We start from the raw sequence: 21,403 nt of genomic DNA on the forward strand, positions 1-21,403 counted from the left end.
CTCACCTCAGCCTCCCAAAGGCGTGGGATTACAGGCTGAGCCACCGAGCCCGGCTGGGCAGCTTTTCTAAAGCCACAGTATTACAAAGGATCCAAATGAGGACCCAGACCAAGTCCAGCTGACTACAGTGTCTGTGCCCCTAACTGCTGCCCAGCAAAGCTACGGGGCATGGCTCCACATCCGGCTACCAGCTGGGGAGGAAGCTTCTGGTATCGTTTTCCTTCTCCTCATTTGCACATAAATCGGTTGATTGTTCAGTTGTGTCTCTGACAAAGAGAACAAAGATATAAAATTCATTCCCTTCCAAGGTGTCATCAGTAGACTCTCTATTGGGGGAAAACAACAAGGAAAAAAGCAATGCCTACAATCAGGTCTAAGAATTACAAGTAGATTTCACTGATCATGTGACCCTTCCCCCCACAACCACAGAGAAGGGATGAACTGGCTTTTCCATGGAAGTGTGACTGTAGAGCTCTGTTAAGGATAAGCTGTGGTAGACAGGTGAGGTGGCTCATGCCTGTGATTCCAGCACTTTGGGAGGCTGAGGTGAGAGGATTGCCTGAGCCCACGAGTTCGAGACCAAGTCTGGGCAATATGGCTAGATCTCGTCTCTACAATAAATAAAAAAAAACTAGCTGAGCATGGTGTTACATGCCTGTAGTTGCAGCTACTTGGAAGGCTGAGGCGGAAGGATCATCTGAGCCCAGGAAGTCGAGGCTGCGGTGGCCATGAGTGTGTCCCTTTACTCCAGACTGGGTGACAGAGTGAGACTCTGACTCAAAAAAAAAAAAAAAAAAAAGCATAAGTAGTGGAATGTTAAAGGAAAATGACACTGAAAGCTGTTTTATAACTCCAGACTTTGAAGTAAAAATCTCCGATGCACTCCAGTCTGGGTGAAAGAGTGAGACTCCAACTAAAAAAAAAAAATTCTCCAATGCTGTTTCATAACTCCGGACTATGTATTTTGCTCTCACCCTGAAATCAAGTTCATGCAAAAAAGAAGTTGGAAGTTATACAAATCTACACACACGTGTGCGTGCATACACACGCACATCTCCCATATGTACTTACATATACACATGCATGTCCATATATCCTAGCAGCAGTTGACACTCTCCAGCCAGTGTCCGTGTGGATGTTCCCATGTCTGTGTAGACCATGACATCTGCTGCAGAGGCTAAGCTTGTCTTAAGGCTGCCTGTGTTTCCCCCAGTTGGGATCCTAGGTGGGATCCTAGGATCCCCCAATTGGGATCCTAGGTGGCTGCTGGCACTCCTTGACCTTCCACATTTCCTAGGCAGGCTAGAGCCACAAGACTAAATGTAATCTCACCAAGGATGTCACTCTTACACTACAGTTCCTTCCAGCAGCATCTCAACCCTATGAGGCTCCCATTTGTTAGGAGAGAAATGGAGCTGGGTGCTCACACCTATAATTCCAGCATTTTGGGAAGCTGGGGAGGGAGGATCGCTTGAGGCCATGAGTTCAAGACCAGCCTGGGCAACATGGTGAGACACCGTCTCTACAAAAAAATTTATTCAAGTGTGGTGGAGTGTGCCTGTGTTCCAGCTACTCAGGAGGAGTATCATTTGAGGCAGGAGGATCATTTGAGCCCAGGAGTTGAAGGCTGCAGTGAGCTATGATCATACCACGACACTCCAGCCTGGACAACAGAGCAAGACTCTGTTAAAGAGAAAGAGAGAGAGAGAGAGAGAGAAAATCTGAGGTGTAGAAAAGCGAATTAAATTTCTAGTTAGAGGCACATTGAGGAGTAAAACTTCTGCCCTGAGTTCCAGCCCAGATCCCAAGTGACATATTTACATAAGAGCCGGGGAGTCCCAGCACTGCTTAGTATACAAAGTAAGGACTCAAGGGGTGTGTAGAATTTACAGTAGTCAGAGGTGGGAAAGGCTTTATGGTGAAGGGACACACCCTTGGGGGACAGAAAAGAAGAAGGGCATTGACAGGACCAGGCTCTGCCATCCCAGCACTTGGGCTAGAGAGTAGGAAAAATACATATGAGGAGAGAGAGAGGAGCTTGGATGTTTCAAAAACCAAGCTTTGCTGCTTGAGAGACCAAGCGCCGCTGTGGCTTCCTGGGCCAGAAACTGATAGAGTGGAAAAACGACTTGGAAAGAGGTACACTATTTATGGGGAGGATGACTGGAAGTCTTAAGGGAAAACACAAGAATTTTGGATGCTATCAGCTTTGTTTTTCACAAACAGAGCTAGACTGTTTTCAGGAGGCAGGAGTTAAGACAGAGAACACAAGCAGAAAGGGCTTTGGGGACCCACAGCCATGCCCCTGCCGGAGTCCCTGCTGTCAGAACTGGGAGACTCAGGAGGGCAGACTTTGATTTAGAAATTCAGATTAATTTGGGTTAAAGGATTTAATATTCAGCTACTATGTCATGCCCAGAGGTCTTATTATAATACAAGCAATTCCCTTAATTCCTTCAAACCAAAGGGATAACAAACATGCTTGAGGCATTGTGTTTTGACTCAGCTGTGTCCTGAACTAACCCTGTATTTAAAGCGGAACCTTGGCCAGGTGCTGTGACTCACACCTGTAATTCCAGAGATTTGAGAGGCTGAGGCGGGAGGATTGCTTGAGGCTGAGTTTGAGACCAGCCTGGGCAACATAGCAAGACCCTGTTTCTACCAAAAAAGAAATTTTTTTTAAGTAGCTTGGCATAGTGACATGCACCTGTAGTTTCAGCTATTCCTGCTTGGGTGACTGAGGCGGGAAGATCACTTGAGGCCAGGGAGTTGAGGCTGTAATACGCTATGATTTCGCCACTGCACTTCAGCCTGGGCAACAAAGCATGACCCCATCTCAAAAACAAACAAAAAACAAACATCACTGGGGCCAAGTGACAGGGAGAGGAGAGAACTCTCTGAGACGTCAATGGGAAGACCATCTCCATGCAGAGTCGTCTTCATGCCAGTCTCGGCCACCTTCAGAACTGCAGCCATTCAAAACTCAGCCTCATGGTGAACTGTCCCCTCTCTCTGAGCCAAGGAACAGACCCTCAGCTTATCCTGGTCCCCTGGCACCAGGGTCAGGGAGGAAGAGAATGTCAAGGCCGTGTTTAGCATTGTACTGGGCATCTGAGGAATGCAAATAAGTGACCTGGTTTTGCTCTTTCTGAGAATATGTGAAGTGCCTACATCTGAGTGACACAAGTGATGAGATCTCGTTGACATGCATTCTCCAATCAGCGTGGCTCTGAGCCCCCTGTCTCATCAGTGGAACTGCAGCCTCTTCCTGCCTTGCCCCTCCTCCTCCAGGATCTCCAAGCCGGCCGTGTGTCCTGGGCTTCCTTGCCCTGCTGATGCCTCCTGAGGTATAGGGGCCACTGATCTCCTCAGATCTGCCCCCAGAAATATCCATGTCCTCCAGTTAGGCCATCGCAAGGCAAGCGTCCTTCTCTGTCCCAACAGGAATGTCTCCTGAGAACATGGTAGTTCTACATCTGTACCTGTCCCTGAGCCTGGGTTTTCAGTCCATCATCCTCACAAGGGATCTCAGCAGCTGAACCCAGCTTGGGAATCCCTTCCCTGCCCCCATTCCCTAAAAACAGCCTTAGAGGAGCTCAGCACGGGGTGGAGAGGTGCTTCCCTCATTGAGTTAAGACAGAGAACAGGAGCAGAAAGGGCTTCCAGGACCCACAGCCATGCCCCTGCCAGAGTCCCCCCTGTCAGAACTGGGAGACTCGGGAGGGCAGACTTTGATTTAGAAATTCAGATTAATTTGGGTTAAAGGATTTAATATTCAGCTACTATATCATGCCCAGAGGTCTTATTATAATACAAACAATTCCCTTGATTCCTTCAAACCAAAGGAATAACGAATATGTTCGCTTCAGACTCTTACACAAGAACATTCACAGCCAGGTGTGGTAGCTCACGCCTGTCATTCCAGCATTTTGAGAGGCTGAGGTAGGAGGATTGCTTAAGCCCAGAAGTGTGAGATCAGCCTGGGCAATATGGTGAGACCTCATCTCTACAAAAAAATCAAAAAATTAGTCAGGCATGTTGGTACATGCCTGTAGTCCCAGATTATCAGGGAGCTGAGGTAGAAGGATCACCTGAGCCCAGGAGGTCGAGGCTGTGGTGAGCCATGGTTGTGCTACTGCATTCCGGCCTGGGCAATAGAGTCAGACCCCAACTAAAAAAAAAAAGAGCATTCACATATGCACACAGTTGTTCCCCCAAAGCAGTTCATAGTATAAGAGGATATAAATCCAAAGAAAATAAATTCTCTGGGGGGAAAGGAAAGAGTAAGTGTTATTTCCTTTTTTCCCATAGTGAATCAACCATGGAGTCACTTTTTTTTTTTTTTTTTTGAGTTGGAGTCTCCATCACCCAGGCTGGAGTACAGTGGTATACTCACTGTCATCCCAGCATCAACCTGTTGGGCTCAGGCGATCCTTTTATCTCAGCCTTCCAAGTAGCTGGAACTGCAGGCACTACCACACCGAGCTAATTTTTAAATTTATTGTAGAGATGAGGTCTTACCAAGTTGCCCAGGCTGTTTTCAAACCCATGGCTCAGGCAATTTCCTTATCTCAGCCTCCCAAAGTGCTGGGATTACAGACTTGAACCATCATGCCCAGATTTTTTTTTTTATAATAAGAATTTTCAGCCTGAATCAGTGGTATGTTGGTAAATGTTTAACAACCAATTTTCCAATAAGAAGAGGATGGGCCTGATTTGCTAATTCCCATGGTATAAATACTTCCACCTTGGTTGATTCCAGTCCATCAATGTCTAGTCAACTAGCTCACCCAACCCTAAGAGCTCAATAATTCTCTCACAAGCCAGTACGTGGTACCTGCAGACCACTGACAGGTCTTCTCACACAGAAATGTAAAACACTGTCCTTTCCAGAAGAAACTTTCCTACTTAGCAGGGAGACAAAATGAACTCCAGACACTTTTAGGAAATAGTACAAGTTGGAACAAAATCAGAGTCTTAGTTGTGAGAACACAAACACTAAAGGGGCTGGGAGGTGGAAGTTAGCAAAGTCATGTCAGGATCTCTGCAGGGAAGAAGGTGCTGGCTAGGCCAGGAGCGAGGTCTTCCAGAGTGAACAGCAGCCTAATCACAGTCAAGTGAGTGGAATGGCATGGTATGCCTGCCAGGCAGCTGAGACCAGAGAAGGGAGGAGACTCCCTAAGGAAAGCCCCGAGAAAAGAGAAGGAATACAAAGGGGTTGGGTCGGCATGTCTGTGCTTTGGAACCCTGAGGTGTGGCTATGAGTAAGAGGGACAAACCTTGGAACGCAGGTTTCTGGGTTCAAATCCCTTTTGCGACTCACTAGTTACAAAATCTCAAGTGAGTCACTCAACCTCTCCCAGCCTGTTTTTATGGAATGAATGGGAATAACAGCATTCCTGCCCCTCCACGACTCAGGGACTTGCTGGCAGGATCCAGAGAGACGTCATATACAAGGATGATTTTAAAGCAACTCAGTGCTTTACATGTCAAGTATTATGGTCACTTTCTTTCCTTGGGGCACGGGGAAGTAGAGTATTGAAAGTTGCTGGCTCACTATGCAGGCAGGAGGGAAGGACGGGTGTTGAGGGGAGCAAACTGACATATTTTTAAAATATGCCATAAATTACGGACACTCAATGAGCCATGTGAGGCTCTGGGGCAAGAAACAACAATGTAAAAAATGATATCTAGGACCCAATGGGGCTCCCACCTGATTAACATAGAAGGAAAAACATGTCCGTCACCATCCCACCAGGATCTAAAACCTTACAAAATCCTAGAAAGTAAAGAAACAGTTTTCAGTGTTTGGGGGACTTTTTTTTTTTTTTTTTTTGAGTCAGGAGTCAGGGTGTTACTCTGTTGCACAGGCTGGAGTGCAGTGCCACAATCACAGCTCACTGCATCCTTGACCTCCTGGGCTCAGGTGATCCTTCTGCCTTAGTCTCCCAAGTAGTTAAGAAAACAGGTGCATGCCACCACACCCAGCTAATTAAAAAATTTTTTTTGTAGAGATGAGGTCTTGCCATGTTGCTTAGGCTGGTTTTGAACCCCTGGGCTTAAGCAATCCTCCTGCCTCCACCTCCCGAAGTGCTGAATTTACAGGCGTGAGCCACTGTGCTGGGACTGGGGACTCTTTAATGAGTTTAATTCAGCTGCACGACTTCATTCTCTGCTCACAATAAAAGGAATCATTTACTTTTAATAATTTTGTGCCACACTTTGAAATAACTGTGTTCAATCTGTGCTTGCTCAAAACCAAACTGCAAATTATCAAGAGGTTTTACTTAAAAGAACTAGTGGGAAGGAGAAAACCAAGGAAAAGAAACTCCAGACATGTGGTGGCGAAGAGCAATTCCCGACTGACAGAACAATGGGGTCCTATAAGAAGAAAGAGGACATGTGACCGGGGAGGTCAGGTGCCAACCAGTGGTAGAGGCACCATTCTTGGGGTCTGGGCTTCAGGTCAAGGTCAGCTCTTCCTGATCTCACTGCTTTCCTGTGTCTAAATAAAGGTGGAGACTGGTTTGATGGTCTGTTGATCAGGTCAAACAACATTTTTGTTCTTTCTTCAAAAAATATTTTTGTTCTCTTCATAGTGGCATACTCGATAATTCAGGAGGGAAAATACTTGTTCGGAAAGTTGCAGGACAGTCTGGTTACAGAGGGAGTTATTCCAATGGCGTCCAGTCCTTGTCCCTGCCACGATGGAGAGAATCCTTCATCGTTTCAGGTAGGACCCTGCACTGGGGAAACTGCCAAATGCGAGCACTTGGAACACAGGAAGAAATGGGCTCTTTTTGGTGTGCTGTGCTGTTAGTTTTTGTGTATGGTCCACCTCATTTCATAAAAATCTGAAGCATTCATTCACCTGATAATTAGTATCATGAAACAATAAGTTACAGTGATATGGTAATTCACTACCAAGTCAAATCTGGAATTATTAAAAGGTTCCAATTGCTCATTTTAATGACACTGTAGCTATCGGTAAGTCCAATCAATTTTTTGTCTTTGAGTAGGGATCTCACTCTGTCGCCCAGGCTGGAGTGCAGTGGCATGATCATGACTTACTGCAGCCTTGACCTGCTGGGCTCAGGCAATCATTTTGCCTCAGTCTTCCAAGTAGCTGGAACTGCAGGTGCATGCCACCACGTCTGGCTAATTTTTTGATTTACTGTAGAGCCAAGGTCTTGCCAAGTTGCCCAGGCTGTTCTCGAACCCCTGGGCTCAGGCTATCCTCTCACCTCAGCCTCCCAAAGTGCTGGGATTACAGGCATGAGCCACCACGCCCAGACTCAAATTTTTAATTAACATGTAATAACTTGGGTTTTTGAACCAGTTCTTTAGTTAGGCCAAACATGTCTCTATCTAGAATCCTGTTACTCAAGACTTCTAGTAAGTGAATAGATACAGACGTATGCTCTTAGAGAGAGGACTGGGTTACAATTTTATTGTAGTTTTTTTTTTTTTTAATTATTTGTTGCATCATTCAATCAGTTCTTCCTGTCTAGCACCACAGATTTTTGTAAATAATCATTTTAACTCTTTCCCCCACTCTTTCAAAAAAAGTAATGTCAGTGAACTAATGACTAGTGTGATTTCACAATAAAAAGGTAACCAAGTATTATGATACACCTTCCACTTTGTTCCTATTTTTGTGAATTTCTCCAACCCACTTTTTAATTTAAATATTTTTAAAATTTACAGAAAACTTAAGAGTGCAATGAATACCCATATTCCTTCCACCTTCAACAATTGTTAGTATTTGGTTACATTTGCTTTACCCGTCTATCAATCAATCTATCATCTATCTATACTTTATTCTGAATCATGTGAAAAGAAACTGCAGACATCATGACATTTTATTCTTCAATATTCTATCTAGTATACATCTTGTAAGGACATTTTCCTCAATAACAATACCAATACCACATCTAAAAAATTAACACTGTAAAATAATATTACATAATAAACAGTTCTTATTCAGTTCTTATTCAATTGTATCCAATTATCCCCTAAATGTTTGTAATAATTTCATCCTTCTTTTCTGGAGGGAGGAGTCTACAATCTAATCAAAGATAATGCCTTGCTTTTAGTTGTCTATTTAGTCTCCTTTAATCTAGGACAGCCCCCAACACACTACCTTTTTTGGTCCTGAATGGCATTGACATTGTCAAAGTCCAGACCAGTTGTCTTGTACTGTGTCCCACAGTCTGCACCACCAACATGTCCTACTGTCTTCTCATGATTGGTGTCAGCTTAAATATTTCAACAAATATTTCGACAATCATCACCCATCTATTGTGCCATACCACAGTGGCCATCTGAAGAAGCGTGTAATGTCAGGTTGTCCAGTGGTTGGTGATGCCAAGTTTGATTACTTGGACACATTACCATATCTCCCCTTGGCAAAGTAATTACCTTGTAATTAATAAGCAATCGGCCAGGAGATGCTTGAAAACAGCATGAATAGATTGTTCCCCAACAAATTTTACCCAGTACTTTCAATATCCCCTAGTGGGGGCATACCTCATCAACAAGGATACTTGCACAACGAATATCTGTATACCTAACCCTGAATTGTACCCCACAATTTTAAAATAAAAAATTTAAAGGTGAAAAAAATAAATAAATAACATCTGCCAGTGGGCCGCATCGTAGCAAGTATTAGATTAGTATCTCAACATTATCATTTTCCTAATTATGTCATTTCTTCCACATTTATTAACTAGCATTGTTATGTAAAGAAGCATTTATTTCTCCCACTTTGTACCTATTTTTTTTTTTTTTTTTTTTTTTGAGTTGCAATCTCACTCTGTCACCCATGCTGGAGTGCAGTGGCATGATCATGACCCACTGCAGCCTCGACCTCCTAGTCTCAGGTAAACCTTCCACCTCAGCTTCCCCGGTAGCTGAGACCATAGGTGTGTGCCTCCACATCCAGTTAATTTTTTTATTTTTATTTTTGTAGAGGCAAGGTCTCACTATGTTGCCCAGGCTGATCTTGAAACCCTGAGCTCAAGCAATCCTCCCACCTTGGCCTCCCAAAGTGCTGGGATTATAGGCATGAGCCACTATGCCTAGTCTGAACTGATTTTTTTTTTTTTTTGACTGGACTATAGACTCATGGATTGTTTTTTAAAATACAATATAATTATAATCTATTGTCATCATTATTCTTTTTGGTGCTCAAATTTTCTGAGATTGGCCAATGGCAACCCATCAAGATTTGACGTGTCCACGTTTTAGTGTCTGAGCACAACACGATGTACTGTCCTCTCCTTGTACTGACCCTACTCTGGCCCTGAATCTCCCATTTTCTCCAAGGAGTTCTCATGGGATTTTAAACTAGGTTCTAGCAAACCTTTCTGGCATCCCAACAAGATTAACTGTCCTGAGAAGGAGTCACCAATAGAAAGCCAACTGAAGCAAGGAAGGGAGAAATGTCTCATAGCAGAGGAGGTCTTGCAATCTGGGTAGTTTTCTAGTGTTACAGTCACCCTGTGCACCAAGCCCCACCAGCCTCTGTCAATCAGGGTTACTGCAAGACAACAAACAGGCTTTTTAGTATTCTTCTCAACCTGAGCCATTCCTGTTTCCTTTTGCCTGCCAAATTTAGCACACCTGGGATTCACATGCGACTGGTTTCTTTGTCAGATAGTGGAAGGGCATCAACCACTTTGCTGTGGGTATTTTTTCATAATGAAGAATTCAAAATGGGCCACAGAGAATTCAAAACAGGAGACACGAAAATGATCCAGTCTAGAATACAAATATATTGAGATAGAAATATAATCGCCACATACGTGTTCAGCACCAAGCTGCCCCTGACCCAATAAGAGTATTTCAGCCTTAAGCGTTCAGTCTGCAATCCAAGAATCTCAACTCCGATTTCAAAGAAAAATTAATTCCACCACAGTAGAGACGTCTTGGGTAATTTTTAATGGAAATCAATTGGCTGAGATTATTCCCTGTAAATCTCAACGTTCCTCTCCCCTCATTCCACCTAATAGCATTTAACTGCAAATACTTTTAGCTGAGGATAATCAACATGTGTGCTTTTGCAATGGCGAGGAAGCCTCTTTCGAATGGATGAGCCAGGAAAGCGCACTGCAGCTTGAGGATGGCTGTCCATGACTGTGGGCCAAGAAACACTCCCCATCGTTCAGAAGGTTGCAGTCAACAGGCTTAACTGGATAGTGTCAGAATCCTCTTCTAAAGTCTCAGACGCCTCTCTGGATTTCTCTTTCCAATTTTCACACATACCAGGGCTCCTTTATTTATTCATTCATTTATTTATTTATTTTAGAGACAGGGCCTCACTCTGTCACTCAACCTAGAGCACAGTGGCACCATCATAGCTCACTGCAGCCTCCAACTCCTGGGTTCAATTGCTCCTTGCACCTCGGCCTCCCAAGTAGCTGGGACTACAGGTGTGCAACATGATGCCCAGCTAATTTTTATTTTTTTCTACTTTTTGTAGAGATGGGGTCTTACTGTGTTGTCCAGGCTGGTGTTGAATTCCTGGCCTTAAATCATCCTCCTACCTCTGCTCCTTTAGTTAATTCACTTTGGTGGGCTGGGGGGCATGGGGATGTGTCCTTTTGGTCAGCATAATCTTGGTCAGTGAGGCACCCTCTCATACTGCTGGCTTATTCTTTGATCCACATTTCAGGAAACAGCTCATATGCCTTTTCCTTCTGAATAGAAACAGAGAACCATGTGGTTTTAGATGTGAGAACAGGCAAAAGAGATAATGTTTCTATCTTGCTTTCTGTCAATATTGTGTGGCCACAGCCACGGGGCTCTGCTGGAAACTGATATAACCTTGGTCACCGTGGATGTGGGTCAAGCCTGGACATGGGCGGAGACTTGTAAAAGTCAAGAACTGTTCCCCAGGTGATTTTAACAAGGGAAGTCACACAAGTGAGCCCAAATATGTTGCTCATTCACATTTTTAGTGGATTTTACGGTAACACCAGGATAAATTTTTGCATCTCTATGGAGATATATGGTTCTAAAACATTTTAATGTTTTTTTCCATCTTAACAAATTTGTGTAGTAAGTAGGGCCCTTTCGTGATTCACATTTTCTTTCTTTTTTTTTTTTGGAATTGGAGTCTCACTCTGTTGCCCAGGCTGGAGGGCAGTGGCACGCTCCCGGCCACTGCAGCCTCAACCTGCTGGACCCTGGCAATCCTTCCGCCTCAGCCTTCCAAGTAGCCAGAACTACAGGTGTGTGCTATCACGTCTGGCTAATTTTTTATTTATTGCAGAGATGAGATCTCACCAAGTTGCCCAGGTGGGTCTCGAACCCGCGGGCTCAGGCAATCCACTCACCTCAGCCTCCCAAAGTGCTGGGATTACAGGCTGAGCCACCAAGCCTGGCTGATTCATATTTTCTGAATGAAAAGAACAAGAGCCTCAAAGATTGAGGCAGTTAAAGGTAAAAGAGACCTAGCTAGCCATACTTCCACTCCCAGGTCCTTCCTCAGATCCCAGTCTCCTGCCTCCTGACCCTCGTGCCAGTGGGATCTTTGGCAAGGTTGTACATGAGATATTCTCGCACCCACTCAAGCTCTCTGTCAACACCCCTCACGGGTTCCTTACAATCCCCCTCTCCTAAAAGCATACCCTCAGGTTGAGAGCTGAAATGCCTTCCCTGCTAGATGTAAACATTGGATAGCAGGTAATACCCTTCCCAAGGATATTTGAATTGTAACAGATCTCTAGGTCTTAAGATACTCCGCCACTGAATAAATATTCCTTGAGCATCTGCTACATGCCAGAAAAGAACTGCTTTCAGCTCTGGAAATTCAAGTCACCAAGTCAGACAAATTACTTGCCTTCAGGGGGCTTTCTGTATCTCAGAGGTACTTTTGGTTTAATTGTGGAAGAAATCTCAGATGGTGGAACTGTAGGCATCACTTCACGCTTGGAAGGCAGGAAAGCCTTCTCGGGCAATTTTCAGTCATGCCGGCTGGATGGCTGCAGACCTGCCTAATCACCTGATCACTTTCTTCTTAAGCCTCCAGGGTTTCCCTGATAGACATTGCTCCTATTCCTTGCCTGGCGTCTATAGTGTTTCTCCCTGGACAATACAAAATACATGCTTCTTTTCTTCTTTTTTGGGGGCACTGGTGAAATCTGAATTTTCGTTTTTTTTTTATTTCTATTTTAAATATGTGGGGTACAATCCAGGGTTAGGTATACAAATATTCATTATGCAGGTACCCTTGTTGATGAGGTGGGCTCCCCCCTCCCCTGGCAGTTTCCCACTATTGCAAATCCTTTTCTTATAGTCTTACTATAGTTGTTCATGGTCCACTTATAAGTGAGAACATGACACTCGGTTCTTTGTTTCTGTAATAGATCACTCAGTATTATAGCCTCTAAGTCCATCCAAGTTGCTGTGAAGTTTATAATTTTGTCCTTCTTTATGGCTGTGTAATATTCCATCGTCCACAAGGAGAGCAGGTAGAATGCTTCACATTCATCTGCTGAAATAAGTAAACATTCAAAGCTGTGTGGGTGAAGGAAGACCTTTGCTTCCATGTTATATCCTTGTGAGTGAAAGACAGGCTGCTAATGATAGACACCTCTGAGTCATGGAGACAGGATTACTCCCTTCCTAATATTAATACCACAGGCTAGATGGGAAAACAAAAACACCACCTGACGTTCTCAAAATAATCAACATTGCAGCGTGAGGGAAACAGACTGATAATAAAACTCAAGAGAGAAAAATTGGAAAGAAGGAAGCAGCATATCAGTACAGATCCATCTAACACCTCTAGCTCTAGAAATAAATCTCTCTTTTTCTTCTTTTTTGCAGAGAGTAAACCCAAAAAGGGTGTCACCTACCCATCGGCTCTTACTTATTCATCATTCAGAAGCTCAGTGGCCCAAACAGGTAAGTGTTCACATGTGATTTAATCCATCCATACATTCTTCATTGTAAACATGCTGTGTTTTGTTTTAGGAGACGATATAGAAATTCACATCCTACCCAGTCACATGCCACTGACTCTGGCAATATTTTTAACAAATGCTAGACACATGGGCACAGAAACCTGTAGGATTGGATGGCAGGGGCTGAAGGGTGTAGGTGGATTTTTTGTTTTCACAGTTCTGAGATTGTCTCTCTATGTGTGTTGTTTTCATTCAGAATGACGACTGCCTTGAGTTTCACTGTGTTATTTTCTTTTCTTTTGGGGGGGGGTCAGGGGTCTCACTCTGCACCCAAGCTGGAGAGCAGTGGCACAATCATGGCTCACTGTGGTCTTGACCCCCTGGTCTCCAGTGATCCTCTCATCTCAACCTCCCGTGTAGCTGAGACTACAGAAACGCACCACCACATCAGGCTAATGTTTTACTTTATTTTTTTTTGGTAAAAAAATGGTCTTGCTATGTTGCCTGGGCTGGTTTCGAATTCCTGGGCTCCAGTAATCCTCCCACTTCAGCCTCCCAAAATGCTGGAATTACAGGCATGAGCTACCACATCTGGCCTTCACTGTATTGTTCCTTTAGAAGATGACATGGCATTCTGATTGGAAATGTTTCCTGGCAGCTAAAAGGGAAAAGGCTGTGTCTGCTTAGAATGAGATGAAGAGAATACGGTAGTTCACGTGGCCATAGAAGGTGCTAATCTGAATAACCAGGCCAAAAATATGTTGTCTGTGGGGTCGTGCTGACCCGCTTCCCTGTGAATCACAAAGGGGATACAGGGAGACCTTGGGACAAGAGAAAACCATTTTCTAGGTTTCTGCATCAAATCAAAACCTGTGCTGGCGGTGACTGTGTCTTGGAGGCCCTTTGATTTCCCGCACAGAGAGATGCTGTGAATTGCTTTGTAACTGAGTTCCGCATTGCTTCCAGTACTTGGTGGGCCAGCTAATTTAGCTCAGGTCTTCTGGCTTCAGCATTGGGCCTGAATCTGGACAAGAGAGCCCCACACGACTCCCTGTGTCTAATGAGTGCTTTCTCTGTGCCAGACATGGGTATTCCAGCAACACCAGGGCAGAGTGCTAGTACCCTCCCCTTGTTTAGATAAGGAAGAAGACACTTCTAGAGGTTGAGAAACTTGCCCGTGGGCAGGGTTCTAACCAACCCATGAAGTACTCAAACTATTTGTGTCACCTTGAAGCAGGTAAAGTTGTGGGGTTGGGGATGGGACAGAAACTATAGCCAAAGGATGACTTTTATGATAAAAGCCTCTTGGTGTCTGCATCCTCCACCAGAGATCATTTCCCAAACTGTCTTCTATCCCAAGCACCACCCACCCTGGCAAGCACCTAGCCCAGATGCCTGAGTCATTAGCAGATATGAGGGGTGCACACAGGCCAGGGCACTTTTCTCAAAATTTGCCACTACAGAAAAGTATAAATTAGCAGGAGCCACACATAAAACACCAGGTATTACCAACATCACCTGTCCCCTCTTCCGAAATGTTAGGATCACACTCCCAGCAGGGCCTCCAGAATATTAGGTCAGGCCTGCTGGGGGTGTGAGTGTCTGGGGTGTGATCTGATGTCACACAAAAGATGCAAAGAATTGCACAGAAGTTAGATTAGAAAATATAGGTAATTTAGAAAGAGAAAGAGAAAAAGAGGTAGGGGAGGGGGCCAAAGCCAGGAAACATGGCCTGGCCATAACTCACAGAGCACATGGCCACACCATGGCTTAGCAAGGCAATGGCCACAATGGCTTAGCAGTGGCCGCAATGGCCTGGCAATGGCAAATGGTTGCTTGTGGTTGAGTTCTTTTAACCCTTCCCTTTGATGGGGGAAGCACATTAAGGGTTGGGTAGCGGTCTGCTCTACATCATCACGAAGGGGTACTGACCTCAGCTAATGGAACAGCAGGCAGATGGGTGGGTTAGTCACATGATTACTGCCGTGGTGGTGGGCTTAGATGGGAGGAGACAAGGGGAGAGGTTTGTCCTTCAAGAGACCAGTCAGAAGTTTTCAACCAACAATCTTCTTAGCAAAAAAGTGGTCTTATTATCATTTCTAGGGCTTTGGCCACCTACGGGACCTGAAAGTTTCTTAGAGGTTGTTAGATCACATCTCAGTGGAACCTCCAAAAATGTTAGCATCCCACTCTCCCAGCGAGGCCTCCAGAATGTTAGGTCAGGTCCACTGAGGGTGTGGGTGTCTGGCGTGCAATCTGATGCCGCATGAAAGATGCAAAGAATTGCACAGAAGTTAGATTGGAAAATATAGTTTATTTAAAAGGCAAATTAGAGAGCGAGAGAGAAAGAAAGAGGAGATTCACCTCCCCAAGGCAGGGAAGAGGACCAAAGCCAGGAAACATGGCCACAGCCATAGCTCAAAGATCACATGGCCACACCAGAGTCTAGTAAGGCAATGGCCACAATGGCCTGGCAATGGTAAAATGCTGCTTGTGGTTGAATACTTTTAACCTTTCCCTTTGATGGGGGAAGGTCATTAAGGTGATTGGGTGGTGGTCTGTTCCATATCATCATGAAGGGGAAGGTAAGCACAGGTACTCACATCAGGTGATGGACAGCAGGCAGATGGATGGGTTAATCACATGATTGCTGCCATGGTGGTGGGCTAGATGGGAGGAGACAAGGGGAGGGGGTTTTCCTGCAAGAGACTTTGTCAGTAGTTTGCAATCCACAAACTCCTTAGCAAAAAAGTGATCTTATTATCATTTCTATGGCTTCAGCCAGCTAAAGAGTGATCTTTGATCTTTCCCCTGGACAAGGAACCTGAGAAGTTTCCTAGAGATTATTATGCTAAACTCTGAGTTGAAAGGTTGGGCTCTTGGGCTGTCCTGGTCTTGCATCTGATGGAGATTTTCCGAAGGGGTGGAGTAGGCTGCCAGCTTGGCCTGCAGTAAAATGCCTGAACGCTTCTTAAAACCCTGCCTGTTGGAAATTTATCTTATCTATGTCTAACCTGTGCTAGATTCAAAGCATGTCAGGGGTAAAGTCTAAGCAAAAATGGTTATGCTGAGGCAAAAAGACAATGCTAAACTAAGTTTATTCTGGGTTTCTATAGAAACCTAGGTTTTCAGAGATTATCAAGCTAAACCATGAACTGAAAAGTTGGGCTGATAGAGTTGCCTAGGGGGTGGGATAGGCTGTTAGCTTGGCCTGCAGTAAAATGTCTGAGTGCTACCTAAAACCTACCTATTAGAAATTTATCTATATCTAACCTGTGCTAGACTCAAAGCGTGTCAGCCTAAGCAAAAATGGTTATGCTGAGGCAAAATGTGAACTAAGTTTATTCTAAGTTTCTCAGGGTCCCTCCTTTCACAAATCATCTCAGCTTTGGATGACAGTATCACCAGGCATCACTATCAGCTCCTTGTTACCAGACCATCCTCAGTTGCCAGAGTCTGAGATGTTGTTCATTCATTCATTCATTCACTCAATATTCACATACTGAGCACCGCCGAGGTACCAGACCCTGGGTTAAACTGTGAGCATTTCAACACAAAAGGGATTCTTGGGATGTCGCCTAGCCTCAAGATAGAGTACACCGTGGAGTAAGTTTTCACGAATTCAAATAAGAAATTCCAATGAGAACCATTGCAGGAATGGCCCCCTGGTTCACTCCTCTTCCGCCCAAATGATACATTTTTTTTAGAGCCTGGGGCAAGCAGAAGGGATTCAAGTCAGCCGTTGATCTCCTCTGAGCTCGCCCCTATAAAATGCAGTTCCTGGTTTCTCTGAGAATGTGAATAACAGGCAAATCAGGTGGGGATGACCCCCAAAAGCACAACACCTTCTTCCCTAGGAAATTCTCTCCCTCAAAAAGCAGACAGCATCCTGATCTGCTCTGTGCAGCTCAACAGAGGGCAGATATTCTCTGAGATTTAAATGCTGGTCCCCAGGTGGTTAGGAGCCACCAGGCAAGCAGTTGTTTACTTGACTCTGGCCTGCAGCCACTCTGAGCTGAATAAAAACAGGTAAGTGCTGGTTTCTCGAAGTTTATCAAAAACTGGAAAGGCACATTCTTGGTTCCACTTCCAAAGAAAGGAAAGCAAATCTTTCTTAGAAGCTACTAAGTGAGAGAACCAGGAAAACCCCCTTCTGCCTTCACTGGGCATCTGCTGGGTCCTAGTCCAGGAAGAAAGTCAAGCAGAAGTTCATTGTCATAAGCTTGACTTTTCCGGAACCATCTGCTCTCCAGCCCATGTGCACCAAGGCCGCTCCCTTACTCTCCCTTGAGAATAAGACGGCTTGAGTGAGATCGCAAGAGACCCCGGGCTACCCTCTAATGGGAAGCACAGTCAGGAATCGAGGCTGCTCATGACTTGGCATTCCCCTTTGGTACAAAAAAGCATGGATTTGGAATCAAGCAAGCCTGGATCCAAATCATGACTGTGCTACCAATTGTCTATGTGACCTTAAACACCTTTCTTCACCTCTTGGAAAACCTGTTCATTTTACTTTATTTTATTTTATTTTTTATTTTATACAGGGTCTTGCTCTGTCACTCAAGCTGGAGTGCAGTGCACGATCTCAACTCACTGCAGCCTCAAATTCCCAGGCTCAAGTGATTCTCTCCTCTAAGCCTCCCAAGTATCTGGGACTATAGACACACACCACCTTGCCTGGCTAAGTTTTTAATTTTTTTTTTATAGAGATAGGGTCTTGCTATGTTGTCCAAGCTGGTCTCAAACTCCTGGTCTCAAGCAATCTTCCCACCTCAGTCTTCCAAAATGCTGCAGTTATGGGTATGAGCCACGGCAGTTGGTTTTTTTCCTTATCTTAAAAATTGGAATATTTGGATCTATTTCCAGGATCATAATATTTAATGTGAGTGCTTATCTAAAAGAGGCCTTCATAGTGTCTGGCACTTTGTAAGTACTCAATGAACATTAGGATTCCTGCCCTCAACTGTGCTATCCATCGTAAGAGGACTGGATTTTTTAAAATGTGGTACAAAATTAGCAGAGCGCAGTAGCACGCACCTGTAGGTCAGGTTACTTGGAAGTCTGAGGCAGAAGGACTGCCAGAGCCTGGCAGGTCAACGCTGGGGTGGCTGTGAGTGTGCCACTGTACTCCAGCTTGGGCGATGGAATGAGACTTAGACTTAAAAAAAAATGTGGTTCATATACACGATGGAATATTATGCAACCATAAAGCAGGACAAAATCATGAATTTCACAGCAACCTGGATGGACTTAGAGTCTATAATACTGAGCGATCTATCACAGATACAAAGAACTGACTATCACATGTTCTCACTCATAAGCGGACCTTGAATAATTATTGTAATACTATAAGAAGAGGATTGGCAGTAGTGGGAATCTGCTGGGATGGGTGGCACACCTCATCAACAAGGGTCCCTGCATAATGAACATTTGTATACCTAACCCTGAATTGTACCCCATATCTTTAAAATAAAAAAAATAAAGAAAGAATTCCTGCCCTTGTGCATATAACCCCAAGGTATATAATGAGTGAGAGTGGGAATAACCCAATCTCCTTCATACTGCTGACTTCCAAGCATCGCTGCTACATGGGGCTTCCATCTCCTTCACCTTGCCTCCTCACGTTTGACAACTCCTGAAAGCACTGTTCTCCACCGGGACAGGAGAGGGATGTCAGTAGCTGCTGCTCTTAACCCCATGCCTGCCGTGTGCCGAGCACTCTGTGGGCACCATGTAGACATGTTGTCTAGTTATGACCACAGCTCTGCAGGGTAGGTATGACCATCACCATATTCTGCAGCAAAGGGAGTCAGGCCCCAGAAAGCTTCAGTGGCAAGGTGGCACCATGACAACTCACTGCAGTCTCAACCTCCTGAGCTCAGGCAATCCTTTTGCTTCAGCCTCAACGAGCAGCAGGGACAACAACTGGGAGTCCAGCCTGACCTGGCTCCGAGGCCCACACCAGTCAGGTCCAGAGACTCAGAATCTCTGAGTAGGGCCCTGGAATCTGCATTTTTAACCCCTCCCCTTTGGTTCTAATGATGAGCCAGGAGGCACCACCTGCTGCCACTGAGAAATCAGCTGTCTGGGGCTCTTGACCACATATAAACGGAGACCATGCTAAAGCCTGAGGAAAGTGTTGATGCTTTCCTATGCAAATCTTTGAACAAAGATCAAAACCCCATGCATCTGAGACTTTATGAAGAAACTACGTTACTAGTTTTACTTTGAATTACTCAAAAAGAACCTGGTTTCATGAAGAATTCACCGTGGGTCCAATTGAGAGCATTCTGTTCAGGAAGGAATTGGGAACAATTGGGGTGGGGGAGTGATGTTTCTCCGTCCTCCCTCCTTTTTTTAAAAATTTTTAAATTTTTTATTTTAAAGATGGGGGGTACAATTCAGGGTTAGGTATACAAATGTTCATTATGCAGGTACCCTTGTTGATGAGGTGCACCTCCCCTCACCTGGCAGTTTCCCATTACCTCCAATCCCTTTTTTATAGTATTACAGTAATTGTTCAAGGTCTACTTATGAGGAAAACATATGGTACTCAGTTCTTTGTTTCTGTGATAGATTACTCAGTATTAGCTTCTAAGTCCATCCACCTTGCTGCAAGTTCATAATTTTATCCTTCTTTATGACTGCTAAAAAGAAAAAAAAAAAAGCCCCATTAAAATGTGGGCAAAAGATATGAATAGACACTTCTCAAAAGAAGGCATACGAACAGTCAACAGATAGATGAAAAAATGCTCAGCCTCACTAGTCATTAAAGAATTGCAAACTAAAACCACATTGAGATACCACCTAACTCCAATCAGGATGGCCATCATCAATAACTCAAAAACAACGGATTCTGGACTGGATGCGGCGAAAAGGGGACACTTCTACACTGTTGGTGGGAGTGTAAACTAGTACAACCTCTGTAGAAAACAGTGTGGCAGTTCCTAAAAGATCTAAAAATTGGCCTTTCATACAACCCCACAATCCCCCTGCTAGGAATATACCCAGAGGAACTCAAATCACTCTATAAAAAAGATACCTGCATACACATGTTTATTGCAACATTATTCACAATAACAAAAACATGGAACCAACCATACTGCCCATCAAAAGAGAACCGGATTTTTTTAAATGTGGTACATATACATGATGAAATATCATGTATCGCCCCTCTTAAAGACATTTCTTTGATTTTTGAGGTAGGGTATCACGCTGTCACCCAGACCGTAGTGCAGTGGCATCATCACAGCTCACTGCAACCTTGACCTCCTGAACTCAGGAGATCCTTCCACCTCAGTCTCAAGAGTAGCAGGGACTACAGGCATGTTCCACCACACCCAGCTAATTTTGTTTATTATTTGTAGAGATGAGGTTTTGCAGTGTGACTCAGGCTGGTTTCAAACTCCTGGGCTCAAGCAGTCCTTCTGCCTCGACCTCCCAAAGTGCTGGGATTACACACATGAGCCACCGCACCTGGCTAAAGACAGTTCCAACCCATGAAAGAAAGCAGTCCATGGAAGTCCCTGGAAGCCCCTGGAAGCCCAAGGCTATGTTGGTTGGATTTACAATGTGCTTAAAAGTGTCTGCATTATACGTGGGTAACAACACAAAGACTGCCTTCAAGGTATTTAACCTCTTTCTAGCAAACCAATATTAGCAAAGACAGACTGGGATAATCAGAAGCCTTGGGATTAGCCAATGGTGTGAGAAAAAGATAATTCAGATTTTCTATATATAAGTTTAAGGTGGCAAGAATGTACAAATTATTTGTAAGTAAAAGTTTTCTTTTTAGTACATGTGGTTTAATGACTAATTTACAAGTAGAATACATTGTCGTCTTATTTCTATCTCTCCAAATTATTAATTAGGTCCTATTTCATAAGATATACAAGTAACTCTGTGAAAAGGCTTTTCCCCAGATGAAATAGGTCAAACCTGGGCCAGCATCTCCCTAAAGAGGCCCACTTGCCTGGTAGCACTTACCAGAGGATGAGACAGAGGAGTGCTTTGGAGAAATGAGAAACTTGCCTAGTACTGGAACAAAGTTCAAACCCTTAAAGTCATGGAAACGCCCTAAATCAGGTAGGTGTGGTTTTGCCTGAGGATGACTTGAAGACCAGCTGAAACTCCAAGGTCACAATGATTACCCGGCACAGGCTACAGGCAGATTTATTTATTTATTTATTTATTTATTTGAGTTGGAGTCTCACTCTGTCGCCCAGACTGGAGTGCAGTGGCCGCTCCCGGCCACCGCAGCCTCAACCTGCTGGGCTCCGGCGATCCTTCCTCCTCAGCCTTCCAAGTAGCCGGAATTACAGGCATGTGCTACCATGCCCAGCTGATTTTTTGATTTATTGTAGAGATGAGGTCTCGCTGCCCAGGCGGGTCTCAAACCCACGGGCTCAGGCAATCCACTCACCTCAGCCTCCCAAAGGCACGGGATTACAGGCTGAGCCACCGAGCCCGGCTTACAGGCAGATTTAAAGCCA

The 21,403-nt window shown here is 44.5% G+C and overlaps 1 protein-coding gene across 2 annotated transcripts in view; it reads left to right on the plus strand.

Annotated features, from left to right (window-relative positions):
• VIT (vitrin) overlaps positions 1-21,403 on the plus strand; it is a 135,559-nt gene that overhangs the window by 62,722 nt on the left and 51,434 nt on the right. For both annotated transcript variants that reach the window (XM_008069129.1, XM_008069130.1), the window contains exons 5-6: positions 6,600-6,733; positions 12,835-12,912. In XM_008069129.1, coding sequence (XP_008067320.1) covers positions 6,600-6,733; positions 12,835-12,912 — 212 coding nt within the window. The remainder of the gene's footprint in view (positions 1-6,599; positions 6,734-12,834; positions 12,913-21,403) is intronic.

The sequence above is a fragment of the Carlito syrichta genome, unplaced genomic scaffold (genome assembly GCF_000164805.1).
Source record: "Carlito syrichta isolate Samal-C Ts95f unplaced genomic scaffold, Tarsius_syrichta-2.0.1 Scaffold311830, whole genome shotgun sequence".
NCBI lineage: Eukaryota > Metazoa > Chordata > Mammalia > Primates > Tarsiidae > Carlito > Carlito syrichta.